This window comes from Diadema antillarum, unplaced genomic scaffold (genome assembly GCF_040938485.1).
Source record: "Diadema antillarum isolate AM-2024a unplaced genomic scaffold, OU_Dant_1.0 seq00000569_RagTag, whole genome shotgun sequence".
In the NCBI taxonomy this organism is placed as follows: domain Eukaryota; kingdom Metazoa; phylum Echinodermata; class Echinoidea; order Diadematoida; family Diadematidae; genus Diadema; species Diadema antillarum.
The window spans coordinates 1,892,501-1,919,357 of NW_027271507.1; the positions used below are offsets into that span (position 1 = coordinate 1,892,501).

The 26,857-nt window shown below is 38.4% G+C and overlaps 1 protein-coding gene across 1 annotated transcript in view; it reads left to right on the forward strand.

Annotated features, from left to right (window-relative positions):
* Nucleotides 1–24,333, forward strand: part of LOC139735320 (uncharacterized) — a 29,325-nt gene extending 4,992 nt beyond the window's left edge. The window contains exons 3-25 of the mRNA XM_071646072.1: nt 2,104–2,256; nt 4,860–5,088; nt 5,625–5,758; nt 6,474–6,769; nt 8,577–8,654; nt 9,493–9,739; nt 10,213–10,293; nt 11,090–11,200; nt 11,838–12,062; nt 12,526–12,765; nt 13,603–13,675; nt 14,215–14,406; nt 15,956–16,065; nt 16,312–16,409; nt 17,063–17,264; nt 17,661–17,816; nt 18,296–18,397; nt 18,895–19,020; nt 19,689–19,912; nt 20,312–20,399; nt 20,997–21,190; nt 22,439–22,528; nt 24,000–24,333. Of these exons, the coding sequence (XP_071502173.1) occupies nt 2,104–2,256; nt 4,860–5,088; nt 5,625–5,758; nt 6,474–6,769; nt 8,577–8,654; nt 9,493–9,739; nt 10,213–10,293; nt 11,090–11,200; nt 11,838–12,062; nt 12,526–12,765; nt 13,603–13,675; nt 14,215–14,406; nt 15,956–16,065; nt 16,312–16,409; nt 17,063–17,264; nt 17,661–17,816; nt 18,296–18,397; nt 18,895–19,020; nt 19,689–19,912; nt 20,312–20,399; nt 20,997–21,190; nt 22,439–22,528; nt 24,000–24,333 (3,783 nt within the window). The remainder of the gene's footprint in view (nt 1–2,103; nt 2,257–4,859; nt 5,089–5,624; nt 5,759–6,473; nt 6,770–8,576; nt 8,655–9,492; nt 9,740–10,212; nt 10,294–11,089; nt 11,201–11,837; nt 12,063–12,525; nt 12,766–13,602; nt 13,676–14,214; nt 14,407–15,955; nt 16,066–16,311; nt 16,410–17,062; nt 17,265–17,660; nt 17,817–18,295; nt 18,398–18,894; nt 19,021–19,688; nt 19,913–20,311; nt 20,400–20,996; nt 21,191–22,438; nt 22,529–23,999) is intronic.
* Nucleotides 24,334–26,857: the final 2,524 nt, after the last annotated feature.

A 26,857-nucleotide genomic window follows, 5' to 3' on the forward strand; every position in this document is an offset into this window, starting at 1 on the left:
CAATGTAACTCCCCCTGATCGTTAAATGGAGTACATGCCAAATTCATTTATGAACAAATGACCGTGAGCTCAATGTTTAATGAACTTCCATCCCCTACCATGTTAATTATGTAGCTGCCTGAATGTACATGTAATCTGTTAGTACCTCAGAGAGGCATTCCTGAAGTAAGCAGATTATCTGTTTCATTTAGCATTTTTTTATACAAGCATTCCATGTCATGCATGTACACGGTAAGTGTTTGTAGATCTGAAGTGTACATATACATGTAGGTTACCAATTTTACAGCTGAGGCCAAATCACAGGGACTGATGAATTAGCAGCAGAAGGGATAGAAATCCTTCCCCTTGTTTGCATTTTCCTCAATTACCACGCATACACCGAGTGCAACCAAGTCATTAGATGCACTCATATCCGATGGCACTGTTGTCATGGTAACGGCATTAGAGAGATGAACTGCTGCACAGAGGCAGGGATGCTGTACAATGGTCTCCATTGATTGATGATGATTGTTGTCACTGTCAGGTCGCCATAGCGACCGTGTTTTGGTATTGGTGCTCATCTTTTCTTTGTGTGTACATGTTGGGCATGGACTTGTTCATTTGTTCATATCTATGTATTTCATAGCCGTTAGGGTGAATTGCATGTTATGGATGTAAAGTAGAACATAAACAATTTGTTTGACAAGATTAAAATACACTGTACATTTCAGTGTATTTGATACTTGTGAAATGTAAGTGATTTGTTTATCTCTTTGGAATTATTAATCAGACAGTGTATTAGATACATAATGTAAGTGATTTGTTTATCTCTCTAAAATTATTAATCAGACAGTGTTGTTTCAGCATTCCAAAGGCATGATATGCAAGATGGATAAAAGCCTATAAACCTAATTTCCTTCTCAGTGTTTTCATATTTACCATATACACAAACACAAACACTGCTGATGTAAAATTTGTAACTCCAATTCCAGTGCATTTGCATAATGTAGAAATTTTATGGTACAATAATTACAGTAGAGATTTAAACCATGAGGCAAGTGGTTTGTGGGTTTTGTGGTAAAACTTGAGCAAGAATCACTGAAAGTAATCTTAGTTTCATATAATATAATACAGCACTCATTTCATTACAACATTTCAACACATTTGTTCTCTAAAACATTGATCGCTTGTTGCACCACAACACAGTCATGTCAGCAGATCCCTATACATGTAGCATTATTTATTTTTCACTTGCTAGTTAATTCATTATGTATTCATTTGAAATTCATGATTTCATTCATCCATTCACTATCTGTTTCTGTATTTTTCCTTCTAGTGAGAGGTGAGGTTACTGTGTACTCACATATGTATGGTGATTCAGCTATTGAAAACAAGGGCCCCTCTTTCTCCCTCTCTCTCTCTCTCTTCTGTCTGTCTTTCTCTTCTCATTTCACTTCCTTTCTATGCATTATGTATTGAATAGTAATACATCATATTATATCATTTGCACATGAATTTAAAAAAAAATGATTCTAGCAAGGAAACAACAGATAAAGGGGAATTAAAGCAATTGATACATGCTTTTGACAGAAGACATGCAGTGTATACAGCTGTATGTACAGTGTAGAAGTTGTAATCAAACTCTTGTGTTATCCCAAAAACTATGTCCTGCTGCCTGTTGGCAAATGTTTTGGCTGCACAATTGACTGACTCTATCTGGGATTGGTTGGAAGATAACAGATATGGTAGGGAAATGACATCCCTGTGATTATTTTGCGAATGTAGTTGTCACATTTTGACATTAATGAGGGACTATTAAAGTGTGTAAGCCAAGATAAGTCCCAATAAAGTAGGCCATGATTCCACAATTAAAAGTGGTGAAAAAAGCACATTAAGTGTTGTTACGTTGAATTTCATTGCACTACTGCTGTGTTCCCACTGGCAACAGTCCCTCATAATCAGGTTAGCACTCCATCATGACAATTTCTTTTCTGAAGTACATCAGAATGGCTGTCATGAATGATCACAAAATATTTTTCCCCCAAGAAAATTTATTCAACAAAATTTGTACATGTAGAAGTCCTCATCTGTCATCTCATTTCTTCTGTGTTTTCCCCGACATAGATTTCATTCACCATAAGGCAAGGAAGTCTCTCAGTTGGTGACGTCGTCCATGCTGCATTTGACATGGATATCAATGGGGAGTCCACTCACTTATCTTCTCTGGATCTGAACGTAGTGCAACCAGAACTGGAGGTGACTTTCAGCATCGACCCCGTAAGTCACATTACATGCTCATTGATGCTATACATTGAACTAAACTAGCAGTGGACCACTGAGCACCTGAAAATTGTGTTTGGTCAGAATACAAGTCTACTCAACCCTTTGAGGACTAATCCTGAGTACATGTATACTCAAGCAGGCATCTATGGGAAATGCGTGTTGTAGCAAAATCAGCCTGTGCTCAATGGGTTAAGGTGCAATTACCGTACTGTACACATAACATTTGCCGTTTTTACCATCCTGCCAATTGTCTTACATGTATGAATATGACACTAGATATTGTATTTATAGATGTTTGTTTGTGGGTGTGGGTCACTAATGTGTGAAATTGATATGCAATGGTAGCTGATGCTTTGGACTTAAGAGAATACTAGTAAACGTTGTTGTGACAATATTACCCAGTATTATATATTTTAATAGTGCGTGCAAGTGACACCTACAAGTAATGATATGTCATGTTTAGTTTCTTTTGTCTAAAACGCAGAAAACAAGTACGCACAAAATAAAAAGGAGTAGTTGTACCCTCTGCATTTCCTCCTTTGCCACTGGCTTTGTGAAACCAAAATGTCAGCAAATGACAGTCTTTAAAAGAATGCAGTGTTGATATGCTGCACAAATGCTGCCCATGTTGCATGTGGTACAGCGCAGACTGTACATTATTTGGGTCTGGGGAGTTTGTACTGTAACATTAGGCAAATGGATTGAGTATCACAGCAGTCGGCACTGCCTTCTGGCTACAAATGAGATTAGGAAGGAAATATGGAGAGCTCTAATCAAATTGTCAAATCAGTTTAACATAATCATATGGGCATCTTGTTCCACTTTCCCCCACCGCATCAGAGAGAGAGAGAGTGAGTGGGACTGTTTTCAGCAAGAATACTTTTTTTTTTCTACTTGAATAACTCTGACACTGTGCCATATACATGTATGTTTTGTAGAAAGATTTTCCATTTATGTTTTTTCTTTTAAAAAAAAAACTTGTACTCTAACATTTGGAGAAGAAGGAAAAGAGATTGGTTCAGATTTCTTTCTCAGTTTGTCCCAGTGGATGATAGTTAAAGCCAATATGTTTCCACGTTTTTACTTTGCTTTTAATACAGAGCCTTGAAGTATGGGACAGTGATAAGAGTGATGGTTTTATTGGAGTTGGTAGAACCAGTGTGGCAGTGATTAACAGGTGTATCAAGAATATGAAAAGGCTCAACATGTATTCAGCACACAATGGTCATGTATGTTTGGAATGAAATTTTTAGTTACTTTATGTAGAGCTGACATTTTCTATTCTGTTATTTGAAAATGCATTAGTATGTACCTCTCTATAAAAGAGTGTAGTGTAATGATGTTTTGTATGATCCCTAGCTAAAGCAGTGATTGCTACATGTAACTGTGCTACATTCCATGATGGAACAGGAACTTGTCTGATATGGTTTGGTATGTTTAGACATGTCTGGTTAAATCCTCAAGAGAAGTTATGGTGTGAGTCTTTTCCTAAATATGATATTGTCAGACTTGTTGAATGAGTCTGATTTATCAAAGGAGAAATAAAAGAGTTTGCTTTTTATGCCTCCGCCAACGAAGTGGCCGGAGGCATTATGTTTTTGGGTCATCCGTCCGTCCGTACGTCCGTCCCGTTTTGTTTTTGTCGATATCTCAAGAACCGTGCGGTGGTTTTACATCAAACTGGGTATGAGGGTATATCCTGGGGGGATGATACTTTGTTTGGATTTTAGGGTCATGGGGTCAAAGGTCAAAGGTCACAGGTTATTTTGTGGAAAAAAAAGGTTGAAAATTCAATGTTTTTCTCCATATCTCGCAAATGGTTCAAGGTATCTTCATGGAACTTAGTATATATGCTTGTTCTAATGGGCAGTGATTATCTAGGGAAGTTAGGGGTCAAAGGTCAAGGTCAACTCCTCAAAATATCACTACTTTCCTTATATTTATGCAATGCCTGAAGGTGTTTTTTTTTTTAACTTGATGTATACATGTATTACCCAATATATATTATGTGGGAAGTTTCTTGCCAAAAGGTCACACAAAGGTCAAAAGGTCAAAGGTCAAGTGAAAGTGCTGAATTGCACTTTTTCCTCCATATCTCAAAAGTAACTCAAGGTATCATCATGAAACTTACATATTTATGCATGTTCAACCTAACAGTGATTCTCTTTGGAACTGTGAGGTCAAAGGTCAAAGGCCAGGTTTAGATAATGCTATTTTCCCATTTGATACTGAAAGTATACTTTTTCTCAATACCTTGAAAATTACTCAATGCATAAACTTATAAAAGGGTCAAAAGTCAAGTAAAAATCATCAGTTCCCCAAATACCTGCACTCTGACATTTTAATCATTCATCCAATTGAACCTAGTTCTAGGAAAGTGAACATTCAGCACATTTGTGTCAAACCTGTCATTTTAATATTTTGCCAATTGTGTGAAACTGTCATCACACATTGTCAAGACATTGTACTATAGACCTATTAGGAGAACCATGCATTATGGCGGAGGCATATCAGTCGCCGTAGCGATATATCTAGTTTCTTCTTCGTTTTTTTGACATTTGCCATTGAAGCCTGAATTTATTCATTATACCCATCAGCTGTCAGTGACTGAACAGATAGATGACTACACCTATCAGTACATGCACTTTACCACAACGGTTTTCCACTCGAGCGCATCCACGGGACCAGCCTCTGAAGTTTCTATCACCAATGACATCTCGGCACTCGAGGTGGACCTGGATTCCATAATGCCCAGCCCCTACACTAGTGGGGGCGCTCCTATTCTCACACTGTCATCGTACATCTACAAGCCTGGCGTGTTGGAGAGTGAGTATATTCTCATGACATGTATTCTATATTTTTCAAAGCACTTCATAATTGAGAAAGAGAACATAAATTATACAATAGCAAGCAGAACCCTTTTAATGTTTGATAAGGCTTGCTTTGAGTTTTGTCCATCTTGTTCTACAATTTCATCCCTGTTATTTGAAATAAATTTCAGAGTAGCTCATCTGAGCCATAGGCTCAAGTGAGTTATTGCAGTCATTCATTGTCTGGCTTCCTGCATGATTTTAGGTCCTATCTTCTTCTTGAAAACTTGTGGTGATTTTTATCAAACTTGGCAGGTATTATTGCTAGGGTGATAGAATATGTATCTTTACAAATAGATGCCATGGGGGGGGGGGGGGGACATAGGGGACATAGGGGCACAATTATGGGGGGTAAAGCTCCCAAATTAAGGAATCTGTATGAATCTTCTCTAGACCAGAAGCAATGAGCTGAGTTACTGCTCTAAGTAAGTAGTAAGTTGATCATTATTAAATGTGTTTGTAATTATCTTGTTTATATTGGCTTGTTTGCAGTCGGGGAAGTGGCCACTCTCTCCTACAATGCAAGATTGAAACGGGAGACGGTAGATGACAACTTGGATGCAAACATCACTCTTGAGGCTGTCCTGAGATGGTCTTCACTCCCAGTGTCAGAAGCATCCAGTGTGGTAAGATGATAAATATCGCTTTGTGGTGCTGCCTAAGCCAGCACAACTTTGAAGACTTTGCAAGGAAGACATGCCATTTTAGAGGTGACAATCTTTCAAAGTGATCCCAAAATCCGCAATAAAGACTGCTTCTGTATCACACTTATGACCCATTCCTGATCTACTCTCTATTATTTTTCTCATTTATTTTTGTGGAGAATCACTTGTGTGGTACCAATTCAGTTTTTCCACTGCTTCCCAGGATATGGAAATAATTTCTATGGCTTGTTAAATCAAGGCTGATACAAAATTGTTGTAGGTTTGGGCAATCTTGTGCATTTTATCTTCAAACCACTTTGCTGTTGTGAAATTTATGATGCATGATTAATCTATAAATATCAGGTACAAATAAATGTACCTGTGATGATGAATCTAATGAGTGCATAGTAGGTCTTAAAACACCAGAGTCAAAAATATCTGTACAAACCTCACTGAGAATGATCATCATATCAAATTTTGTCAGATTCAAAATTGTCAGACTTTCACCACTCAATATTACCAACAATTTTCTATTTGACAAATGTTCATGTCCAGTAATGCATAAATTATCACATAGACTTTAGACAGATATGTGCATAGATTCTTGATGGAAAATTTACATTGAATTGAAATGAAATCTTTGCAGGATATTATGGGCAGATACATATATCAAATGTTTGTCTTCATTTTTTTGTAGCATCCTGGAGTAGCCTATGACCCAGTCACTGCAGCGGAATGCATCACCCAGACCATCACCTATGAAGAGAGCTTGCTTTACAACCACGGTCTGGCGGCGCTCTTCTTCTTTGTGGCGCTGCTCGTGTCCATCCTCCTCGTGGTCCTTGCTTTCTTCATCTACGCCAAGTGCGCCACGGGCGGCATCTACGCCATCGTACAGCCGGAGGGCACCATCGCCAAGAGCGTGACACAGCACGGACTCATCATCAATCCCCGCGCAGGCAAGACCGGCCTCGATATGGTGGAAGAGTACAGGTAATTGTCGCACAATGTTACCCCATGGACAGATTTTGCAATACCCTCCCTGTTCTTAGAAATTATTACATATTTGTGCAATTCAAGTTAAAACCGACTTCTGTTGGAAATTATAACTTAGGCAAGATCATCACATTTTTATGGTCACACTGTATTCTTATCTGTATGTATCTGTTCTTTACAAGGCTTCATGTAACTAACTCACTCTTTCTCGCCCCATATGACTGTATCATTGCTTAATTGTTTTCTCTATTTTTCTGTACTCTGCTCTCTTTTATCATTCTTCCTCTTCCCCTTCCTCTATTCCTCTCATTTTCTCTCCCTTTCTGTTGATATAGCTAATGCATGGGTCGGTACAATGAAAGAAAAAGAAAAGAGTGCTAGCATGTTGGCCGCTACCATGGGTAATTAACTCCAGCTTAATCATGCCAGGCTTGTGGATTTGTCTTTGTTATGCCTCCGCAACGAAGTGGCCGGAGGCATTATGTTTTCGGGTCGTCCGTCCGTCCGTCCGTCCGTCCGTCCGTCCGTACATCCGTCCGTCCGTACGTCCGTACGTCCGTCCGTACGTCCGTCCGTCCCGTTTTGTTTTTGTCGATATCTCAAGAACCGTGTGGTGGTTTTACATCAAACTAGGTATGAGGGTATATCCTTGGGGGATAATACTTTGTGTGGATTTTAGGGTCACAGGGTCAAAGGTCAAAGGTCACAGGTTTTATTTTGTGAAAAAAAAAATTGAAATTTCATGTTTTTCTCCATATCTCGCAAATGGTTCAAGGTATCTTCATGGAACTTAGTATATATGCTTGTACCGATGGGCAGTGATTATCTAGGGAAGTTGGGGGTCATGGGTCAAAGGTCAGGGGGTCAAAGGTCAAGGTCAACTCCTCAAAATATCACTACTTTCCTTAAAATGCAATAGGCTGAAGGTTTTTTTTTTTAAACTTGATGTATGGCATGTATTACCCAATATATATTTTTTGGGAAGTTTCTTGCCAAAAGGTCAAAGGTCAAAAGGTAAAAGGTCAGTGAAAGTGCTAAATTGCACTTTTTCCTCCATATCTCGAAAGTAACTCAAGGTATCATCATGAAACTTACATATTTATGCATGTTCAACCTAACAGTGATTCTCTTTGGAACTGTGAGGTCAAAGGTCAAAGGCCAGGTTTAGATAATGCTATTTTCCCATTTGATACTGAAATTATACTTTTTCTCAATACCTTGAAAATTACTAAATGCATAAACTTATAAAAGGGTCAAAAGTCAAGTAAAAATCATCAGTTCCCCAAATACCTGCACTCTGACATTTTAATCATTCATCCAATTGAACCTAGTTCTAGGAAAGTGAACATTCAGCACATTTGTGTCAAACCTGTCATTTTAATATTTTGCCAATTGTGTGAAACTGTCATCACACATTGTCAAGACAGTGTACTATAGACCTATTAGGAGAACCATGCATTATGGCGGAGGCATATCAGTAGCCGTAGCGATATATCTAGTTTTTTAATGTTTCAGCTGATGTACACATTGTATAAGAATAACATAACTCTAGAAGCAGCATTAACTGTGCCACTAGATATTTGTATGTACAATGTGATTTCAATTCAGACAATTTGTAGACCACAGCTTTCTATTTATATGAATGGCTACAAATGCACTCAATTACTGAAACTAGGCTGAACTTATTTCAGTCATATATGTGGCCACTCACCTAAGCCAGAAGCTGTTTCTCAGTGAGTCTGTGAATAACAAGAGGAGTGTCATTTGTGTATTTTTTTCTGTCTTCATTTTCTTCCATTTTCAGCTCACTCACTGCCAATGAGAGTATTGTTATCATCCTGTCACAGAAGGACAAATCCAAGAAGGTCCTTGACTTTGACAAGTAAGTTGTATAATTTATTCAAACTAACCGTCAGAATCACCACTGGCTATCAGGAAGAGGCTCAGTAGTCTAGTGGATATGGTGGTTGTCCAGCAATGAGGAGGTTTTAATGAATACTAGCATTATTTTTTTATCAGATTAAATTGATTTAACCCTTCTTCTAGCTCTCTAAAATAAAATCTGCAGTGAAATCCAGGAGTCTTAAGTTAACAATGACAAGACTTCTACTGTGGTAGCAAAATTTGCCCTGGATTTGATGAGTTAAACAACACATAAGAAGCAGTAAATGAGAAACATCATAGTTAACAGTTGATCAAGGTCACATTCTGATATGTTCAAATTTATGGCTGCCCTGTTTTATACTTTGTGTCTCAAACTTTTCATGAGCTGCTATTTTCATTTAGATTTTTTTTTTGTACATTTAGTATTATGATTCCAGTGAAATGTCCTTCCTAAACTATATGTTCCTTCATGTAATAATAAATTGAACTCCTCCAAGCAATTTTAAGTTTGGTAGCCCCAATAATCAGGTGTACCTTTTGTCACTGTATCATATGTATACACCACCTGTACTACACATATCCAAGTCATGACATTGCCAGACAATACACCCATTACTTGGAGGAATGTGCAAAAAAATAAAATGAAATAAAAAAAAATAATGGGTTTGTATTTAAGCACTACTGGGAATGATTGCCATGATGCAGGAATCTCTTTTATTTATTGGATATACAAAATTGTATATCTTACCCCCTGGCACCTGCCGCACCTGGTAGTCAGTATTGGAGAGTGAGTTTGCTATGTCACATGTCACCTGTTGCCCTCCCCATCCCCTCAGCCTGGACATCTTGGGCACCATCACCACCGATATCCAGCTAGAGGAGCAGCGCATCTCCACCATGGTGGAGCTCTTTGTCATGCTGCTGGGGGCGTGGTCCCACAGAGAGGAGGGGCTGCGCCGGGACACCGCCCAGAAGCTGTCCAGGAAGTACCAGAGACGCACCAAGGATGCCATCAAGTCCCTGGAGGACCAGTATCGCCATGACAGCAGGCAACTCCTCAAGCACCTGAGTGCAGAGAACAAGGTATTAAAGGCATTTGTTTTGTTGTGTGTCTCTTTGTTTTTACTTTCAATTTCTCTTTCTCCCTGTTCAACTTGTTCTTGTTGATGCGGTGTGTAGACATGTTCAGTATTAAAACTGTCAAGTAAACACCGGCCAATGAGATGTGTTTGTGAAGCAAAGCAGAGCTCCCAAACTTCAAAGTTGTGTTCTGCAATGGATAACTGTACAAATGAGATCTTATGAACTTCTATTCTTTAACTCAAAGTCTTTAAGAGGTGCATGCTTCAACTTAAGACACATTATATATCCATTACTACTTTGATGTAGCATTGCATCTCAATTTGCATGTGACTAGTGGCTATCTGTTCGAGTTCCCTACAGAAAAGGTAGCAGGCTGTACGATCCTTTGAGAGTGTAATATGATTACAGTTTACTATTACTGAGTTTCCAATTTATGTAAGTGTTCTCTCCTATATTCTCTTTCTGTATTTCAGGGGAAGCTGATGATGATGAAAAAGAAACATGAAGCTGAAATCAGACTGAAGACAGCCCAGGGAAGGAACTTGGATAAAGCGGTAAATCATTTCAAGTTGAATTCAGAAAATTCTTTTAACCTGATGTTTAATTTCTCTCGTTCGTACTCCTTGATGTAACAAGACTCGTGGTTGATAATGTATGTCAACTCTGCAAACTAATGATTTTTATTTAATCTAATGCGGTATGATTTTAATTTGTTGCAGCATACTTGCTCAAATGAAATTGCTTTATCTAACAAGTCGTAGGCTTGACAATTTTGTTTTGTTTTTGTTTGTTTTTTTGGGTGGTGGTGATGCTTGCCTTTTTCATGAAACCATTTAGGATGCAGCTACCAGTATTAAAGACATACATAAATGTGTGATTGTGAATGACAAGTACAATATGCATAAGCATAACCATAAGTTAACATAAACATGAAGTTAGGTCTCCACGTGTTTTTGATTGACATTATCTGTCCTTCAGTTGTTGGATAGATTATCCCGACAAAGTAGACTCGTTATGCAAAAAGGCTATGAAAGTATGATTGAGTTGTAATCTGCTAAAAATTTGATACTGTTTACATCCATCATAGCATGAAATGCCGTAGATCATGTAATTTACTTCCTTGTTTGTGAAAACATCTCCAACCCTCCTATTCTGCCTATGAATGGCATATCCTGCCAGGAAGAAAATTAATCCCACAGTATCTCTTTAGATATTACTCTTGAATCTTCATACTTCTTGTCTTTTCACGCTTGGCTTTCCATAGACAGCGACTCTTTCTTCATCATCCTCATTCTTGACTACACTTGGGTCAATCTAATACCCCTTTTTGTCTCCCAACTCCCTGTATAGGATCTGAAGGAGGTATTAGATCTGTTGAAGCAGCAGCAGGCAGCGGAGGTGGCTAGTGGGATGCAGCTCCTGAAACTGAAGCAGGATGAGGAACAGGAGAAACTTCGCAAGGCAAATATTTTTATTCATTTTGGCATGATTTTTTTTTTCTTTGCATTATGATCATTGCCATTTGTAGTGTGACATATATGCTCAGTCCATGTTGATTTTGATGAAGTCAAAGCAATTGGAGACTATTAGTGAACATTCATTGCTATGATATTCCTTTGATTCATCATTCACATTCATAACTCTTTAAAGATGTAGAGAGAACAAAGCAAATTTTGCAAAACAGAAATTGTATATCAGTTCCTGAGTACAACAGTGACTTATGCTATGGGATTGGTAGTACTGTGAAGGCTGTATTTGCGAGGGTGTAATTTTCGCAAATTTTGTGAATCACTGTTGGGCCACAAATTCTACCCGTTTCCTACGGGAACCTGGTGGCCTATGTATTAAGTCTGTGGGGATTTTAGAATTCAATATTGAACATGTTCACAACACACAAAAATATCACCACAGCTTTCGTATGTACTAGAATCTTTGTGCACTTATGATAGCCTTGGTGTCAAGTTGCATAATTGTCTGTGACCTCATTCACAAAAATATCTGTATGCAAGAATAACAGCTTTTACAGTGTAATGTTCTAAGTGCTGGTGTTACGATGAATTGAGGCTTGTATCTTGTGTGTTTAATATATCTTGTGCAGGAGTATGCCACCAAGAAGAGGATAGCCATCAAAACCATCCAACAGGAGTACCTAGACCAGGCCATTCTGCAGGGAGGCCTGGACGAGGACCAAGCGAGGGCGCTGCTGCAGGAACACCACCAGAGCATGGCCACGGTGGAGCGGCTCATGGATGAGGAGATGTCGAGGCAGCGCATGGCATTGGAAGAGAAGCTGAACAAGCGCAAACTGCTCGCAAAAGTCACGGTAAAGACCTGATGTTTGTACATATTATTTTGTTCATCACCTGATCATGATGTGAAAATGGATGACAAAATTTAGAAACTCTTTGTACAAGATGAAAGAATCTTTGATGGGAGAAAGTGTAGATTGTACGTATTCTAAAGTGTTTTGCCTGGGTGGTCTCATTAGTATCAGTCAGCTTTGCTCTTTTCCAAGGTCCTGTTTTGATTAACCCAGCATTATCATACATACATTTGTATATACATGTACACCTCTGCAAAATGGGATTTTGTGAGTATAAAAGGTCATTCAACACAAGCAAGGATTTGAACTTGGAGTCTCTCATATTAGCGTCAGAGCTTTCCCTACTGTCTCTGATTGCTTCCTTGTTTGTTTGGTTGGGTTTTTTTTCTTTCCTTTTTGATTATCATCTTTTCTTCTGCCATGTTTTTGATCAAAATAATGTCATGCATTTGATTTGAACCAGGAATCTCAAGAGGAGTACCACCGGAGAATGCTGAACACGATGGCAGGACAGACGATAACGGCTGTCAACGAATTAGAGAACAGTGAGCAGCTCAGTGGGGAGGAGGCCAAGGCACAAGTCGAGCGGCTGATGAAGGACGTCCACATCATCAAGGACCAGTATGAGCGGGAGAGGAGCAAGCAGGAAGAGGCACTCCACAAACGGCTGAGTGAGCGGAAGAAGAAGAGGATGATGGAGAAGGTGAGTCAAGGAGGAGGATTAGTGGATGGAAGGGTTTGGAAAGGTAGAGGGGTAGGAGGAAGATTATTGGAAGGAAGGGTTTGGAAAGGTAGAGGGGTAGGAGGAAGATTATTGGAAGGAAGGGTTTGGAAAGGTAGAGGGGTAGGAGGAAGATTATTGGAAGGAAGGGTTTGGAAAGGTAGAGTGGAAAAGAGGAAGATTATTGGATAGAAGGGTTTGGAAGGTAGAATGGAAAGGAGGATTATTGGATAGATGGGTTTGGGAAGGTAAAAAGGGAAGGAGGGGAATTATTGGATAGAAGGGTTTGGTAAGGTAGAAGAGGAAGGAGGTTTAATCATTAAGTAGGACTCTCACTTAAACATTTAGTCAAGTAGGTTTTGTGTGGACACTCTTCATAGTTTAAGGGGTAAGCTCTTATCACCGATGATTAGTCTGCATGTGAACTTATCTATAGAGATAGAAGATTGTCATGGAACATATCCCAAGGAGATGAGGTAACAGAAAATAAGTGTGAAAGGTTTATGTCATCTCTTAGGGATCGAGAGATGGAGAGATTGAAGAGAAATTGACAATAAAGATGATGTGGAGAGAGTAACATAAGGTTGGATAGACTTGAAGATATGGAGGTAAGACTGAAGAGAGAAACACAATTAAGAAAGTAAGTAATAGGAAATGATAGATTTGGACTGAAATCACCATAGTGAGACTTGGTGGGATTACAAAATAAAGTTATACGAAGAGTTAAAAGAGACAGTGTGTGGGTTGAAAAGAAGTTGTACTACATGTGAACAGTGTGCATATGAACTAAATTTTTAAATGTTGCTTTCATTTATGCAGGAAAAGGAGCACAAGCAGGATCTGGCGGAATTTGAGAAAGAGAAGAAAGCCTTGGTCGAAACTGGAGACTTAGGTAAAGAAAGACAAAGCAAAACTTCAAATAATATCAACACAGTATCTCGACTATATAGACCTGCTGAAAGAGATAGGCTCTCCAGATCTGGAGAGATGTTGTATGTTTGACCAACGAGTAATATATATTGCCTCTTAGTAGTGCAGAGACTGCCAATTTTATTCAGTTGACAAGCTGTCTGTTTTGAGCCAGTTATGTCAGTGATCATGACAAGTTGAGAGTTGATTATATCATAGTAAACTTGACATAAATGTGTTATTGCAATAGAAATATTGAGCAGCATTACTGAAAACTTCTGTAATATTAGACCAGATAATTTTTTTCCTCTAGGAACAAATTAATATATAAATTTTTATTTCATGTAAATTGTTACAGTCATAAATCATGGGCCAAACACAAGTAATGAGTGGTGGATTTTTTCAACAAGTGTCATTCATAACCGTTCACACTAAACATAATGGGAAGTAAGTGGTAAGCAGGTTGAACTTCCGGGTTATTTCCCAAATATCGAAGTGCACATTTTTGTTTGTTTGTTGTAGCCCCAGAAGAGTACATGGAAGCCCGATGCGACCTCCTCGCATCCCAACGTGTTGATGTGGCAGACATTGACAAGGAGTATGATGAGGATGCCCGGCAGGAGTTGGAGAAACTCCGGGAAGAGATGGTGGTCAAGGTCCGCTCTCAGATCAAAGATGTCCGCCAGAAAATCCATGGTGACCTCCAGAACAAAGGTCAGCTTGTCATGTTAGCACTTTGCTAAAAATGTAGGATATGATTAGCATGTACGCACAGCATGGAAGATATATTTTACGTTGAGTGAAAATGATCTTAAACATACTCATTTAAGGTTAGCTCTCCATTTTCTAAACAGATCAAGTTTGCAAACCTGTGCATGAAGTATGTCTGTATGTATATGCGTGTATGATTATGAAGAAACTGATGGCATTTACAGGACCATTGATTGTCAAAACTTGATACCAAGTATCAAAGTGAAATGCTTAGCATTACTGTGGTGATATTTGCCACGGCAGTACAATCTGGCACACTGAAAAGATGGCAACAGTCTAGAAGATTTTCTGTAAGTGCTTTAGATCAGAGATTTTATTTCAGGCAAAGACTAGTGCATCACATAGTAAATGATTTTTCTGTTCAGTTCAAATCATGGAAATATTGATATTTGATAAGATCAATTGAATCAAAGTGATTGCTAGTGGGATATACAGTGAACCTTGCATCAAACTGGACCTCTCTTTCAACATCAAGTTTGTAATGTTCAGTCGTGCTTAAAGGTCCTGTTTACCTTTGGGAGCAGTGATTTAAGAAAAAAAGAATGTTCAAGATCACTTTTGATGAATATGTGTAGGTCAGTTGTATCACAAAACATCCTACCGTATAACATTTTTGCAATGAAGCCTAAAATATAAGGAGATATCACTATTTTTCTCATTAAACCAAAGCTGTAGACGGTTTAGTCTGGAAACATTTCATATAACTATTGTTTACATTGGTATGTTTAACAATACTTGACATCAATTATACTGGTTCAAACTTTTACATTGGTCGTTTCTACCCCTAACTTAATTTTAGAACTATTTTGAAGCACTAAATCTGGGTTTTTGTTTCATCTGCAAATGGTAAATTATGCCTTTGAAGAGTCAGAAAAGATTTGCTATTGCAAATGATTGACAAATTGCCCTACATCGACGTAAATAAGCACTGAATTGATCAGTGTTTTAGTAGTAGCCATGATAAAAAATCATGGGCGTACATACTCGAGCAGGATTCGAACCCACGACCTCCTGATCACCGGACAGACGTCATCTCCACTAGACCACCGAGCTTTCGCCCGACAGCAAGTGTTGGTTCTAATCCTTATAGCATGCAGCGGGTACTGCTTTTGTTGTTCAAATTTATGAAGTTCTTTCGTCGAGATGTTTCCATTGCAAATGATTGACAAATTGCCCTACATCGACGTAAATAAGCACTGAATTGATCAGTGTTTTAGTAGTAGCCATGATAAAAAAATCATGGGCGTACATACTCAAGCAGGATTCGAACCTACGCCTGTCCGGTGATCAGGAGGTTGTAGGTTCGAATCCTGCTCGAGTATGTATGCCCATGATTTTTTATCATGGCTTCTAGTAAAACACTGATCAATTCAGTGCTTATTTACGTCTATGTAGGGCAATTTGTCAATCATTTGCAATGGAAACATCTCGACAAAAGAACTTCATAAATTTGAAGATTTGCTATTGTTTTCATGATGTGCTTACTATGCAGGTCTGACGGAGAAGCAGGCCCAGCAGATTGTGGAGCAGCATGAGAGAGATATGGAGGAACTGATGGAGGAGAGGGAGGAGCAGCGAAAAAAACAAGAAGCTGCCCTCAAGGTTGGTGCCTGTAAATCACACCATACTTACATACATCACACAGGGTTGGTAGCTGTAGACCCTGCCGGGTAACAGTGTATGACACTAATTTACGATATCAAATGCCTCCCAGCGCAGTTAATGAATTGGTACCAAAGTGTCATGTGTTGACCATGATAAGGACTGTTCAGCCCATCATGAATACTCACATTTTTAATGTAGCAAACGTGAAGAGCTATCATCCCTCTTCCCCTTTTCTCCTCGCAGAAACGATTGGCAAAGCAACGCATGGAGCTGGCCCAGAGGAAACAGGAGGAGAGAGAGGAACGAGAACAGATCAGAGAACATGAGGAGAAAATGGTCGGGTAAGATACAAATTCTAACTAGGTAGTATTGATGGAGACAAAATTTATATCTGTTTAATAATCTCAGATTACAAAGATGTAGCTTTTAAGAATATTGCATTATACTGAATAGCAAGCTGTGATTTACTGGAGTGGTGTAATATGTAGAGGATTCTATTGGCTCTATCCATAAAATATAACAAAGTGAGAAAAAATATTAATCCATCAAACAGCAGATACCATGCAATGATGTTGTTCCATTTGACTCTATTCATTATCATTTAACACATCAAACAAAATCAAATTCTGAACTGCAAAATTGTATCAATAGAACTTGTCTGTCTTGGAATGAGTTCTGTGTTTATAGATAATTTTCTGTCTGTGTCACTGTCTCAGACCTCCCAACGATTCTGAATTTGGAGGAAAGAATCTGAATTTTGTCCATTTCCAACTTTTGTTTCGATAGAATTTTCCTATTTTTCTTGATAATTTTACCACACACTTATGTGGGAATATAGACCTTTCTTTCCTACTTTTGAGCCAGATCATCCCTATTTTTCAGTCAGAAAGTTTGGGAGGTCTGCTGTCTGTTATATATCAGTGGCATCCTCCCCATCTAGTATTTTTCTCCCCCATCCTGTAATCCGTCTCCATCTTTCTCTCCCTCGTTCCAGACGTCTCTTGGCCTCCCAGGTGGCCATGTCCGAGGAGGAGCGCCAGAGGATCCTGGCGGAGCACGAGCAGCATCTGGTTGCCATGGAGAACAGCCTGGCGTTGACCAAGCTCCGCCAGAGACGCCTCCTGGAGGAGAAGATGGCGACGAGGAAGAGCCGCCAGATGGAGCGGCTGGCAAAGAAGCAGGAGCAAGAGGCAAAGGTCGGTGCACTTTTGACTTATTCTGTGCACATTATGTAAAATGGGGACTCCTCTAATTGTTCTCTCTTATTTTCTTCTTCAGCTTATCACAACATAGAAACTCTTGATATTTGCAGTGTAAAAACCCAAGTAGTTCATTTTTATCCATGTGTTTATTTCATTATATTAATAGGCCTCTTATAGTTAGCTTTTTTATTTTTGATGAAAACAATTCAGTCATAACTTGGGTCAGGGTTTTCAGTACATTCCTCATGCTAATCAGGTTAATGTTCATTCCAGCTTTAAATCTATGTGCTGACTTTGAGGCTTAGCTGTAAGTGTATGGGCAACCACCTCCCATGGAACTTGCGAGTGATATCTGTATACATCTGTCTTCACTTTCACTCCTCCTTGCAGCGTAAGCAGCGAAATAGGAAGCTGGACAGTGATGATGAGGAGGACTCCACCCAGTCTGGCCTCAAGGAGATGATGCAGAAACACACGGAGGAGAAGATGGCGATGCTGGCTGAGACCAGCGGAGACAGGGACCAGCTGGAGGAGGAGATGGAAGCGGTAAATTGGAAGAAGTCACATACATTGTATCTTTGTGTCCAAATACATGTATATACATAAGAATATTGACTTCTCATTTTTATTGTATAAATTCAGAGGTGCTCCTGCATTTAATGATATTTCATATGTCAGTGTTCTGCACTCTAATTGTTGTAGCCAATAATTTCAGTATCTAATAAGTGCAATGTGGGAAAGGTATCTTAATGTTCTTGAATATTTTGCAGACTTTCAAACTATTTGTTACAAGTCAAGGAATTCTTACATGAATGTTATTAATCTAATTAGATACCTAAATTAGTGTGCTGAATGTTGTTTCTTTTGTATGCGATCATGACAGTATGACAACAGTTCAAGCTCACCTGATTGTAATATTTTGTTTCTGTATAACCAATACAGAAAACATCTCAGATGAAAGAAGACAACAGCTTAATGAAAAATCTGATAATCACTTTTCCCTCTAATGAATTTTGTTTTAACAGGTGCGATCTGAGATGCTCCACGAGCGAGCCAACGCCCTGAAGGAGCAGGAGGACCGACTGGGGGCAGTCATGGCCCAACTACAGATGGAGAAAGCCAGAGAGGTGAGAGATGGGGAGGCAGGAGGGGGGGGGGGGGGCAGTGGGAGGGGCACCATGAGATCTTTGTTTTACTTTGTGTTATATCCACATCCCAGGGAAATTATCAAAGTCATGTCATACCATGTGCATAACCATGGGAGGCATTTGTCGGTAACTATGGGCATTCATACTTGGACTGGACTCAAATCAACGGCCTCCAGATTGCTTGACAGGCCTCATATTCACTGGACTACTGAGCTTCCGAGCAACAGCCGGTGAAGGGTTTTGATCCCTTAAAGCAGAGGGTACAGCTGTACGTCTTATTTGCATCGATGAATGGCAATTTGTCAATCAGTTTCAATAAAATAACTCGACACAAGAATCATTCATTTGATTAAAATATGTCGGGCAGCAAAATAGGTGGTAACTTCTATTTCTGCTACCAGTCTCTATCTCTAATCATGATTCTGCATGTGTTTACATGTTGCATGTCATTTTTTTTTTCCACTGAAAACCACTAGTTGGCCACCATCGAGGAGCAGCATAAGGCCCTTCTGCAGCTCAAGATGAACATGCTGGATGAGCTGACTGAGAAAGGGATCATGAAGAATGCTCAGTGCAAGAAGGTCATTGAAACACACCAGAAGGTTAGATAACTGTCAAAGATTTCATTAGACTTTTTGATGCAGTAAAATAGGAGAAGGTGATGTGCTGTCTGCTCTGTTGAAGAAAAAGCAAACAAACAAACCATCTTTTTTCTCAGTTTTTCTGTCAGTTTGACAGTAGGCCATAATTCTAATGTAATGAGTTACTGTTATATTAGGCACTTAATTCTTCAATAGGAGTAGATGCAAAAGAAACTTTGACAGATGCACCTGTATCTTTGTTAACATCAATTATGTCAGTTTTGGTCAAGACAAGTTCTTTTTGTTTTATGGCACATATTTAAAAACTGCTGCTTGAAATCATCAAAATTACATTTCATTCAAATTGTGTAATTCATGATTTTATATTCATAATATTATACATGTAAATATGGGTACCGCAACCTTTGTAATATTATGCAATAATGAAAGTATCCTTGTTCTATAAAGGTTCCTTGGAGGTTAGTGTTGCAATTCCCAATGTTATTTCCAATTTTTGTGAATATAAAATGTTACCAAAAATGAACATGGTATGCCAGATTATGAATGATATAAGCTTGTAAGCATTGATGACACACATCTTGCCAAGATATGTTTCAAACAGCATGCACAGTGATGGATGAGCCCAAATCGTACCATTTAAAACCCCCTCGTATTTATTCTTGTCACAGCAAATGGAGGCAGTGGAGCAGAAGTTAAGAAAGCAGAGGGCCAAGGCCGAGGCGGAGACCAAGAGGAGGCTGAAGGAGAAGGCGGCGGAGAGGGAGCGGGCCTTGGCCCAGAGGCAGGAGGAAGAGATGGCCCAGCTCTTGGAGCGGGAGAAGAGTGGCACAGCGGCGAGACTCAAGCGTATCGCCCTCAAACACAAACACATGGTGCAGATGGAGGAGTTTAGGTGAGAATTGAAGAAGGAGAGAGATGGGAAATTGCTTCATAAATGTACATATCAAGCATTTTCCATGCTAGGGCAAAAATAATGATTCAAATCTTTGAAAGCATTAAATGCATGATGGGCAATGTGTCTCTGATATCTTTTAAATTACCCACCAATGTTCTAACTTTATAGACAATTTCTTCTTTTTTTTCAGATATGCTCACTAATGTATGAATTTTTCTAAAGTTCTGTGTTTTAGGGGAGTTGGATGTGGCTAAAATTTGAACTGAACCATGTGCTCTGCAGCTGTGTTCTGTACCAGAAGGAGCAAATTGTGTGCCAATGTGTAACTGTCATTCACTTCAGTTGAGTGTAGTCTAACAAGTCTTGTTGTGCTGTTACACATTGAATTTCCTTCAGGAATAAGTTGGAGATCGAGATGACCCAGTCCCTCGAGGAGCTTCGCAGACAGTCTGAGGTCATGAAGATGAAGCAGCAGCAGGAACAGGTATGGACGATGATGATGATGATGATGATGATGATGATGATGATGATGATGATGATGATGATTGTAATAATGACATACTTCGATAGTGTTTTAAGAGCTCTTTCGCTATAATGTAATCATCATTCTTGGTGATTTTTTAACACGGGAGCCTTAGGCCCTTCTGCCAGACAGACAACGATATTCTACTGTGCTGCAAAAGCTCCTGAATACTATTTTTCTCCACTGTCCTAAATGATTTGAATATATGAATATTAAATGAATATCATTTGCATAAAACATATCAATCTTCTGTACTAATTTGCTCAACGAAAGTCCTCCCTCATTTAGTCCTCGTTAATGACATCTGTAAATTGATGTATCAAATGAATTCTGAATATCTTGTAGTAATTTCATATTTTATTCCTTCTTCCTGCTTATAACCACAGACAGTTTTTACCAAACACCGTGTCACTTTTCAGGATAGTCCTCATTGTAGATCGGCATGTGTTTTTGCAATGGCAATCCATTTCGCCAGTTCACCTGACAAAGTCACTAAAATGCTGGCAAGGGACTGGTCACTTCTAATTCTGATTTCACGCTCTGTCCGTTTGCCCCCAGGAGCTAGACTTCCTGTCTGCCCTGGTCAAGGTTGGCAACTACGAGAGGTCAGAGCTGGTCAACATCCTCCACCTGCTCTTCCCGGCCAGGTCACACGACCAGGTCAATGCCATGCTGACCAAGCTGTATGCCAAGGTGGACGAAGAGAAGGACAATGGGGACTCCAGTGATGGCACGCCAGTCAAAAAGGAAGGGTCAGTCAATAAAGTCATACATTTCATTTCATTTTCCATGTCTCAAATGTTAGTGAAATGCTCACTTTTTAGTCTTGCTAATAAGAGGATTTGTAAAAAACTGCAACTATATGATTATATTTACATCGTTTAGGACCTTTTGTTTATTTTGTTATTATTCCATGTTTGTATGGAAATTATAATCTTGAAAATGTATATATATATATACTTATTGCCATATGCATAGTAAAGTGAACTAGATTTCTACATTTGCATGGCTCGGAGGGCTTACTTATAATGCTCATTGCAAAATATGTTCAATTTGCCCTTTTGAAGGTATAATTTGATGAGTCATTCAGAATGACTACACTTGAAAGTAGTTGCATTGCAGACATGCTTTGATAAAAATATCAAATTATTAATGCCTGGAAGAAGATGTAGAATTACATCCCAGTGTAGAATTCTTCCTCATTGCATTTTACTCCCTTCCCTCCTACCCCCTGCTTCAATTTCATCCACAATCTCACAACCCATTTCTCATTTAATCCCTTGTGATGATTTAACTGTGTTCCTAATGAAGTGTTTGTGTTTCTTTTTTTCATCTTGTTTAATTTCTTGTGAATTATGATATTCATGAATGGCAAGCTTGAGTGTCACTTAAGTTAATTTTCACACTAATGATATACTCTCAAATTAACTTTTCTGTCTTTTATTGAAATATTCATTTCTTGGTGGTGGGTGTCTATCATTTTAACTTAATAATTCTTCATCATGTATGTATTTGTTCTGGTATGACACTCTATCTGCTATTTGATTCCTTAATACGTTTGTAATAATCTCTAATTTGCTGATACTAACTACTTTGTCTTTCATAACGGTGAAAGTGCAAATATTTCACCTAAATTCATATAAAACTGATGTGACATTTCTTGTTGTAAACTACCAAATGCTTCTAACAAACTTGGCAATGCACTGAACCCATGTAATGTGATGCCAACACTTTGATGTCTATGGACACACAAAACAACAAACATCTGCAATGAAAAAAAAAAAAAAAAAAAAAATCCAACATACATCTTTGCCGAACTGGTTGCTCTGCTGTTTGTATGTGATGAGGATCCACTAATTGTGCTGTCTGCAATCATACCATTTTGTTACTGTCATTGTTTTCCCTGCTGTAATGGGGGTTGCACTTGTTCTGGTTTTGTAATATCTGTATTTGGCAACACACTGTGGATCTATAGGGACCTTTTCCTGAAAATTTTACAGGGTATCAACGGGAGACGAGAGGAAGGGGCCACGACTGGAGGACAAAGTGAAGGACGCCATCTTGGGGAAGATCCAGGAGAGGACCAGCAGGTATGTCACCGAATGCGTCAGTTCGTAACCTTGAAAAATGAGGAATATAAAGATGAGATTCCATTGGAATTCAAACTTGAGACGTCCATATTGCCAGACTGGTGCTCAACGACTGAGCTACAGAAAGTCCTAGTCCAGTGTTCGTTCCACAAACCTCTTAATTCTCAATGCTGCTGTGGCTAGAAGCTTACACAAACCTCACATTACCCAAAGGATAGAAATCAACTCAGAGATAAATGTGAGGGAACAATGAAGTGATGCAGCATTTTGAATAGATGTAATAAATGCATACCGAGGGACACTGACCAGAAATGTATGAATTAAAAATAGAGCAATGAAAATGGGATCCCATCTTGATCCGAACCCATGACCTTTGGATTGCCAAACCAACCAGTGCTCTTACCAACTGAGCTATAAAAAGCCCTAGTACAGAATTCGTCCCCAGAAACCCCATATTTTTTCAAAGCTCATGTGGCCAGGAGCTTACATAAATCTGACATAACCCGAAGAATAGAATTCAACTCGAGGATGAATGTAAACTTGATAAACATCGATTGTTTGTGTCTGTATGGGCAGCTACAACGTATGTTGGGAATAGTGTGTGTGTGCCTGTGTGCATGAATGCATGCAAATGTGGATATGTGTCCGTGTATTAAGAAAGGGAAATTCATCCCAAAATATGTAGATACGATTTGTTCAGAAATGTTAGAAGAACATGTCGATGAATTCATTATCAACTTCAAAGTTATGAATTCTTAAAAATGTTTTTGTTAAATCCATATATTATGATTGCCACATGAGAAGCCTTCAACAGTTTGCAATGTCACAGAAGAAAAAGAATGATATAAAGAAATTATTAAAGAATTCCACATATTTTTATTTTTCTAGCAAAATGAAAGAACACTTTATTTACCTCTTTTTGGAGGCAAAGGGAATTTTATACCCTTAGAATATGTCAGTAACGAGTCAAGGGAATGAATGTTTATATTTTATTGAATTTTGTGAAATTCCCCCTTTCAAAATCTCAGAACTTTCACTAATATGTTCCACAAGTTTCTCTTCATTCTCTGAATTCGCAAATACTGCGAAACCAGAAATATTTACATGCATTTTGATTTTACAAATTTTGCGAGAGCCAAAATTCACAAAATTAAGATGCACACGAAAGTTCTTGTCTACATTATATGCATTTAAATGTCAGAGGCAATTAGTGAATGTTGTAGCTCCTAAGACATGTCCCCAAAAACTTGACATATTAATGATATTGTTGATGAGGCATATTTTGCAGGTAATAATTGAGAGATCTGGTACAACTGGAAAGCACCAACCCATATGACAGATAGATGCAATGTAGACGGGCACAATTCAAGCTTCCCATTTTACAGTTTATACTCCTGCATGATAATAAACAGAGAAATGAGATGAGGATCATAACTATGAGTGTCTTTATCTCATTTGTCTACCACCAAAGCCTGACCAAGAAGAGCAAAAAGAAGAAGGGTAAAAAACTTGCTCCTCTGCGCTCATCCGACCACGCCCACGGCGACGGTGACCTCGGCAGTTCTGTGCGGGGCGGGGCCCCACCGCCCCTCCCGGGCATCAGACCAGATCCAGAGGGGGGAACAGACACACCCGACAACAGCTCCGACCCTAACACACCCCTCAGACGTAGGAAGGGAGGATATGATGATGAGGAAGAGGACAGTGAGGAAGGAGAGGATGGAGATCAGACAGGGTATTTGAAGAAGAAAGGCTCCCTGCCACCTGTTAGAAAGGGCAGGAAGGCTAATAATGCATATTATTAACCCGTTAAGGACGAACTGATTTTGCTACAACACATATTTCCCATAGACACTTGCCCGAGTATGCTTGGGATTCGTCCTCAATGGGTTGAAGTTTGTGTTGAGCAAAATGTGATGGCTCAGAATCAGAAACTCTTCTGACTAAACTTTTCTGACTGAGCTGTACGATGATGTTTACATCCATTAAGTAATACAAATCTTTCCTTGAATTATGCTGTCAGTACCAAGAGATAGATGAACAAACATCACCATGCTAATAAACCAATTCCTCCATGGTTTATCTTAACACATACTGGGTATGATTAATCTACTCAGCTACAGAATCCACCGTATTTGAAGCATTTAGCATTCATTCCAAAACGTGTTTTCTCATATCTTCCTATTTACACTCTATCAGTGACTCTTGGTAACATATAGGACATACAGCACAGATTTTTCAACCTGGTAACATTTTCCAGCAGTGCCTTTAATGTCTTAAGAGTTATTAAGCATCCTAATAGACAAATTAACTCAATGATCTGGACATTTCATGATTTCATTTCAGCTGTATTACTGCAGCTGTGCACAAGTTGCTTCTTTGCATCCAAATTGACTTGAGTTAATTCCGCTATCATTCCAGGGAATTTTTTAACCTTTTGATCAGTACTTCCTTGTTGTATTCCTGCAAAAAAAAAGTGGACCACAGCTGCAATCTTTCGCCTTGTATTGGCAAAACATGATATTTAGACTGAATGTCTGCATTATTTTATACTGGGTGAAGGACTTTGAATTTGTATCTTGTTTTTTATGCATCTTTCATAATTGAACAGGGATAGTTTTTGAAGCATTAGCTTTATCATGTGGTACTACTATAGTCTTTCCAAAAATGTGGTACAACCAATAACCTTACATAGAGTGCATAATCTGAAACATTCTGTTTCCGATATTTATCCCTTATGACTCAGGCAAGCTTCGTGAGAATGACGAAGTTATAGTTTAGCATCCATGGTTAGTTTCAGGGTGTGTGATTTTTATTTTCAAATTTTACTAGAAATGAAGGCCAAATATGATTGTGAAAGCGGTTGATATGGTGAGATATATAAGACTTATTTGAGATATTTCATTTGATATGACTTTCATGCATGCCAGATTTATAATCTCCACTTGTGACACTTGTGTGGGAAATTATGATGCCACGTCTGCATTTTTCTTTGTTTGTGTTTTGTTGTTTTGTTAGAATGTGATTTGTGTGCAACAAATGAACATGTAGAGTTACCATTGTCGTGTGCAATTACTGAAATATGTTCTAGGTGTGTTCAAATTGTTTTTCTAAGATGGATTTTTTTAAATTAAATATTTGGCACTAGATATAACCAAGCTTTTATCGGTTAATTTGCAGAAATTGCTGACATAAAAAATTCATGAACTATGCTATATGCAAGAGACACTTCGTTCTAGCATCATATCTACCAAATATATGGATGACACTTATTTAATGCATGGCATTAATACAAGCAAGAAACACACGCAAATTAATGCACAATAATTGTATGTACTAGATCTAAAGGTCTTGTTATATCATGCTCTCAGTGCAAATATGTAAATTGTTATTTCATGTTAAGAGCAGGGGAATGTATTTTTTATGTTTATATATTACTATTGATATAGGTACATTCAGCATACATAGTGACTGAATGCAAAATTTTTCATTCCACATTTTTGTATCAATTCTACCTAGAATGCACCGTCCAACAAGTCACTTAATCATCATTTCAAATGCATCAAGGACACGCTAGTACAGCCAGTTTTATGCATTCCAGAATATAGTGGCATTCCATTATGTACACTTGAATTAAATACTATAGCTCTTTAGAGTGGTCCTGTTCATATTTGTACATGTTTCCACTGTTTGTGTGGATTGTCTTTCAAGTGTCAACATTGAATTTATCATTTATGGACATTTTTGTCATTTGATGCACTAAAGATTTTGAACAAACTCCCACTATGAATATGTATTGTCATTGTAATGTGTACAAAGGCTTGTATGTATATATATGGATTAATTCTGTATAAATTTGAACAAAAATTTTACTATTTTCTCCATTATTTTTGTGGCATAGATATCTTTGATGTGCAATCTTTCAACACAAGACTTTTAGTATATTTTATGCCTTTAGTATGGAATATCCTAAATGCAAGAACGTAGCTCTAGGTACTTTGATATTTGTCTGTGTGTTGAAATCAAGGTGCACACTGAGTTTTGTCTTTTATCAAAAAATGATCACCAAAAAGGGGAGAAAATCAATGGATATGTTGATACAGTATATATGTTAAATAGTCTCCCATTGACCTACAAACAATTTGCTGAGTTTCCTTTTATGCCTCAAGTCCAATGGACATGTGCATACCCTTTGTATCAATTTTTGGTGTATTTCTGTAATTTTGTAATGATGACATTCTGCAAGAAAAAGCGTTATATTTGCTAATTTAATGATCAGATCTTAATTTTCATAACATTTTGCTACAATATCTACATAATATCTACATA